The 6,000-nt window shown below is 37.7% G+C and overlaps 2 protein-coding genes across 2 annotated transcripts; both read left to right on the top strand.

Moving 5' to 3' along the window:
* Positions 1–70: 70 nt before the first annotated feature.
* Positions 71–4,424, top strand: LOC125652581 (uncharacterized). The gene is made up of 2 exons (XM_056165317.1): positions 71–417; positions 3,775–4,424. Exons 1-2 carry the CDS (start codon positions 201–203, stop codon positions 4,371–4,373), a joined length of 816 nt encoding a protein of 271 aa, XP_056021292.1. The 5' UTR covers positions 71–200; the 3' UTR covers positions 4,374–4,424.
* A 756-nt stretch (positions 4,425–5,180) lies between these two features.
* On the top strand, positions 5,181–5,998 carry LOC130055007 (vacuolar protein-sorting-associated protein 36-like). Its single transcript, XM_056166150.1, has 2 exons — positions 5,181–5,239; positions 5,323–5,998. Exons 1-2 carry the CDS (start codon positions 5,181–5,183, stop codon positions 5,996–5,998), a joined length of 735 nt encoding a protein of 244 aa, XP_056022125.1.
* Positions 5,999–6,000: the final 2 nt, after the last annotated feature.

Here is a 6,000-nt window from a genome sequence, read left to right as displayed (position 1 = left end):
AGACTTAAATATATTTTATTTCTGAGGATTTTTCGGAAACACTATTCCGGAATCCTACCGAAATAAGTTGGCAAATAGAATAGCATTTCCTTTTATGACGAGGCAATTTCGGGAGAACGGTGAGATAACAGTCGAGACAACATTTTAATTTTTTATAAGATTCAGAAGCTACGGAAAATAAGTTAAATTGTAGAAAAAACATGCCAAAAGAAAAATCAACGAGGGCGAAAAAGAAGAAGGGAGGTGATGTTATGAGAAAGGGGCGAACAAATAAAAATGTTGAAGGACCAGTTGAATTTCAAGAGCAGACGACAATGGAGACATCAAGAAATAACGGATTTGAGGGAGAAATGGATGTATCACCCAGAGATGAACCATCGGGATTCCGCATGGAGAATTCCAGGGAAACCATTCGAGGTACACAGGGCATAGATATACCAAATATGGTCAACAGTTACAACAATGTCATTGGACTTAATGTTTCACAAGAAATTAAAAACAAAGTAGTCAGTGGTCAGTATGTAGAATTGGCAAAACTGTTGATTAATTCTAATGAACCACAAAAACAAACAATTGTAATGGTGAATGGGGAATTACAAACATCCGAGAAAAAATTCTAAAAAAATCAACAACATTGAACAATGGACGGATGCATTTATAATTTTTTGCAGTATTTATTTAGAAGCACATCCGGCAAAAACATTAGAAATTTTGAAATACATGAATGATGTTAGGTTAGCAGCATCTAGGTCAGGAAATCTTGGATTTAAAGAGTATGACCAACAATTCAGATTAAAAATGGCAAAGAACCCTACAAAACCATGGGGTGAGGTTGATTCAGAATTATGGTTGATGTTTGTTTTACCTGCTGTTAAAACTCTGTCTGCTGCTCCAACTTACCAGAGTCAGAGTAAAAAATGCTACAATTACAACTACCAAGGTTCATGCTTCAGATCACCCCTGTGCATATTTGCATGTATGTATCAAGTGTGGGGGTCAACATCCTATCAACAATTGTCAATCAAAAAACATCAGCACACAAGGGGAAGGTTTTAGTAATTTTCGTGGACAGGGAAATTACAGATTTTCAAGGGGTCAGTACCAAAACACAAGAGGAAGAGGGGGGTCTCAATTCAGAGGTCAAAGGGGAACTTTCTAAAGTATGGAAGCTTGGGACCACCCCTATAGATATAAACAATTTAGAATCATTGTTACACAGTTATCCTAAAAAAAATATAGCTTTAGAGCTTTTGCAAGGATTTAGATTTGGATTCAGATTAGGGTACAAAGGGCCAAGAATAGGGAGTGAATCAGATAATCTTACATCAGTCAAAAAACACCCTGAGAAAGCAAAAGAAAAAAATAGATAATGAAGTAGAAAAAGGAAGGATAGGGGGACCATATTCAAATAAACCAATATCAAATTTAAAAATATCGCCAATAGGCATTGTACCAAAAAAAGAGGGAATGTGGCGATTAATTACACATCTATCTTTCCAGAAAATAACGGTGTTAATCACTACATAGATCCCCAAGAATGTACAGTAGCTTATACATCTTTAGATCAGGTTTTAGAAACAGTAGCTAGGTTGGGAACAGGAACATTGCTGGCTAAGATGGATATAAAATCTGCATTTAGACTAATGATAATCCATCCTGGTGATTTTGATTTGCTAGGTTTCAAATTTCAAGGTAAATATTACATTGACAAATGTTTACCAATGGGTTGTGCAATGTCATGTAATCTGTTTGAAAAGTTTTCAACATTTTTACACTGACAACTACAGAAACAGACAGGTATTGACACGATTTATCATTATCTGGATGATTTCTTATTTATTGGAAGAGTAGGTACTCAAGAATGTTCACATTTAATGGAAGAGTTTCAGAATTTGTGCAGTTTGGTGGGTGTACCGTTAGCAAATGAAAAAACAGTAGGGGCCATCTACAAGCATTATATTTTTAGGTTTAGAAATAAATACGGTTGATATGGTTGTAAAAATTCCTCTAGAAAAGGTAAAACAGTTGAAATCTATGCTAAATATGGCCCTTATTAAAAAGTCATTACAGTTACAAGAAGTACAAAGCATAGTTGGAAGCTTAAATTTTTTCAGCAAAGGTGTGCCAAATGCAAGAGCATTCAACAGAAGGTTTTATGATGCTACTTGTGGGGTGACAAAAGCTCATCATCATATCAAAATCACAAATGAGTTTAGGGAAGATGTTAAAACTTGGTTACTTTTTTTTAGAACAGTTCAATGGTGTTTAGACTCTTGCATGAGAGTGATTGGCTGAGTAACGAAAATATGAAATTGTTTACAGATAGTACAGGCAATCCAGATTTGGGATGTGGGGCATACTGGGAAGGTAGATGGGTTTTTCTGGCCTTGGCCAACAAAATGGATTTAGGTATTTTAAAGAAATGTCATTTTTGGAGCTGGTGCCCATTGTATTAGCTATTTACATATGGGGCGAAATGCTCTTTAAGAACAAGAGGATCATAATGTACATTGACAACAATGCACTGGTGTCAATTATTAACAAACAAACATCAAAATCAAAAAGAATCATGTTTTTGATAAGAAAGTTGGTCCTTATACTGTTAAAAAACAATATAGTATTCAAGGCAAAACATATAGCAGGTACACAAAATAGTATCGCAGATGCACTGTCACGTAAACAGTTTAAAACATTTCAGGAATTGGCTCCACAAGCAAACAAGATACCAGAAAAAATACCAGTAGAATTTCAGCAGTTGATGTTAGAAATGAAGTAAACAACTTGTTACATCTAGCAACAGCCCCAAATACTCAGGAAACATACAACCAGGGACTAAGATGCTTTGAGGAATTCCAGGATTCCCTAAACCTTAGCAAAATATGGCCCCCTACGTTAGAGCAAATAGTTCTATTTATAGGTTATATGTCAGCAAAACATCTCTCAGTGGCAACAGCTAGAACTTACATTTCAGCTATTTCTTACAAACTAAAAATTCAAAACAATAGGGATGAACTCAAAGCTTTCTGTTAAGAAACTCTTAGAAGGATTCAGAAGAAAGGTCAAGAAAAATGATGCCAGACTGCCAATTACATCAAATATATTAAATCAAATACTACAAAGTTTGCACTTGGTTTGTACAAACTACTATGAATGCAAACTGTTTCAAGCCGCCTACACTTTAGCATTTTTTGGTTTCTTTAGAGTTGGAGAAATGACAGTAAAAAACCAAAAAGATCTGGGACATGCAATTGAATATGAAGACATAACAATGTTTACAGAAGAAAATAAAATCCAAATAAAATTAAAGCATTCCAAAGTGGATCAAATAGGGGAAGGAGAAACAATTACTATTCAGAATAGCCAATTTGGGTCTCAAATACAACCAATTAAGATTATTCAAGAATATCTAGCAATACGACCTTCAGTGCAGGGAAGTTGTTCTGTCATTTTAGTGGACAACCATTAACTAGATACCAATTTACGGCAGTTTTAAATAAAGTTTTGTCGATAATAGGGTTAGAAGGTAAAAAATACAAGTCTCATTCATTTAGAATTGGGGCAGCAACCAGTGCAGCAATGTTTGGTATGTCAGAGGAAGAAATCTGTAAAGCAGGAAGATGGAAATCTAAAGCATACAAAATTTATGTTAGGATGTAATCATAATATAAATGTAGGTGTAACCCTTAAGACTGTCATATGTTTAAGTATATATGAAAATGGTTTCAAGTCATATAATTATATAATCTTGTCATGTCTCTATATATACACTTTCAGAACAACAGGTATGGGTAGTGGGCTCATCAATAGTCAAAAGAGCATTTTTAGCAGCTAGAATCAGACCAGATGGAGTTAACTTGGGACTAATGGATAGATTAAATGTGTCTATTTGGTGGCAAGGAAAAGGGGGTATGGGCTGGTATGAAATGTACAACAAGATCAAAACATTGCTGAAAGTTGCTGACCCTCCTGATTACATTATTCTACATTGTGGTGGTAATAATATTGGGTACACACCAATCAAACAGCTTATACAAGATATGAAAGGTACAATTGACAAAATTTGGAAACTTTTACCCAATACAAAGCTTGTATGGTCACAAATATTGCCTAGAAAGAACTGGTATTCATCAGATAGCATAGAAAAAATGAATAATTCTGCAAAAAGAATCAACAGTTCAGTGGCGGCTTATATAGTAAGGAATGGGGGATGTTATATCAAGTATTTGGATATCAAACTTGTAAACACAAATCTTTTTGAGGCAGATGGGGTCCATATATCAAATATAGGCAATGAAATTTTTCTCAACAACATTAGTGCAGGGTTAGAACAATTTATAACGAATGGATGGCAAGTGTATCCAAAGTTATACTAGAATTTGGACGGGGTATTTTGTGGCAAGGTCTTGGCTCCAGGAACTAGCCGCTTCCCCCCCCCCCCCCCCCCCCCCCTTGGTGGCGGTGGCTTCAATGGTTAATATTGTAACCATTTCCGCCATGTGGAAGAATGCGCGTCTGGTTCCTGTGATTGGACATTGAATGATTTGATTGGACAATATTGTATGTATTGAATTATTTGGTGACAATTTGGTCACATATATATATGATACACTTTGATTGCCGCTCACCGGAATCATAGTCATATGGTTTTTTGTTTAATTGAAAATTGACATTTTAATGATTGATGTTTGGGGGTGATTGCAAATCGTCTCATTGCCGTCAACCGGAATGAGAAGATCTGCGAAATTTGTTGCTTGATTTTATGATATAACATTAGGCAATGATGTGTTTTTGGCCTGTACCATTTGGGTGTCAATACACAGGTGTAATTTACATGGTAAAATTTTAATGTAAAACTTTAAAATTTTACTCATTGCCTAGTTGCCAAGACCAACAACAGCCACAATGGGGAGGGGGGTGTTGTTATAAAATACAATAAGTGCAAAAAATAAACTTGTATATAGGTAAACATAATGTTATGTCTTTATTTCCATCCCAGGACAAGGTCAGCTTACAAGTACAATGTACACTACAAACTGCTATCATTTTGAAGTTTTGCAAGGCTGGTCTATAATAATTGATTAACCGATATATTTATGCAATTTTACTGGAGAACGAACGATAACTCCGAATACCTTTCTTGGCAGAAATAGATGGACATCATTTTCTTTTTCAACCTACATATGTACACAGGAGGAAGTAACAGCAGCAGCAGCAACCTACACAGGAGAAAGCAACACTGGTAGCAGCAACCTACACCGCGAGGAAGCAACACCGGTAGCAGCAACGTACACAGCGAGGAAGCAGCAGTAGCAATCTACACAGGAGGAAGCAACAGCAGCAACCTACACAGGAGGAAGCTACAGTAGCAATCTACACAGCGAGGAAGCAACACCGGTGTCAGAAACCTACACAGCGAGGAAGCAACAGCAGCAACCTACACAGCAAGGAATCAACAGCAGCAACCTACACAGCGAGGAAGCAACAGCAGCAACCTACACAGCAAGGAAGCAACAGCAGCAACCTACACAGCGAGGAAGCAACAGCAGCAACCTACACAGCGAGGAAGCAACAGCAGCAACCTACACAGCGAGGAAGCAACACCGGTAGCAGCAACCTACACAGTGATGATACAACACCACCAGCAGCAACCTACACAGCGAGGAAGCAACACCAGCAGCAGCAACCTACACGGCGAGGAAGCAACACCACCAGCAGCAACCTACACAGCGAGGATACAACACCACCGCCAGCAACCTACACAGCGAGGATACAACGCCACCAGCAGCAACCTACACAGCGAGGAAGCAACACCACCACCAGCAACCTACACAACGAGGAAGCAACACCACCAACAGCACTACACAGCGAGGAAGCAACACCACCACCAGCAACGTACACAACGAGGAAGCAACACCAGCAGCAGCAACCTACACAACGAGGAAGCAACAGCGGCAGCAGGATGTACATATTTACATTGGATGGGGGTATACCACGATAAAA

The sequence above is a fragment of the Ostrea edulis genome, chromosome 5 (assembly GCF_947568905.1).
Source record: "Ostrea edulis chromosome 5, xbOstEdul1.1, whole genome shotgun sequence".
Lineage (NCBI taxonomy): Eukaryota > Metazoa > Mollusca > Bivalvia > Ostreida > Ostreidae > Ostrea > Ostrea edulis.
The sequence above is the reverse complement of the archived record's forward strand: the minus strand, read 5'-3'. Positions and strand labels throughout refer to the sequence as shown.

Bases quoted from the DNA above. Each gene is read 5' to 3' on its own strand.
- LOC125652581 (XM_056165317.1), top strand. From the start codon at position 201: ATGCCAAAAGAAAAATCAACGAGGGCGAAAAAGAAGAAGGGAGGTGAT. The intron at 418-3,774 runs GTACACAGGGCA...ATACACTTTCAG, and splicing joins TTCCAGGGAAACCATTCGAG to AACAACAGGTATGGGTAGTG.
- LOC130055007 (XM_056166150.1), top strand. From the start codon at position 5,181: ATGTACACAGGAGGAAGTAACAGCAGCAGCAGCAACCTACACAGGAGA. The intron at 5,240-5,322 runs GTAGCAGCAACC...CAATCTACACAG, and splicing joins CACAGGAGAAAGCAACACTG to GAGGAAGCAACAGCAGCAAC.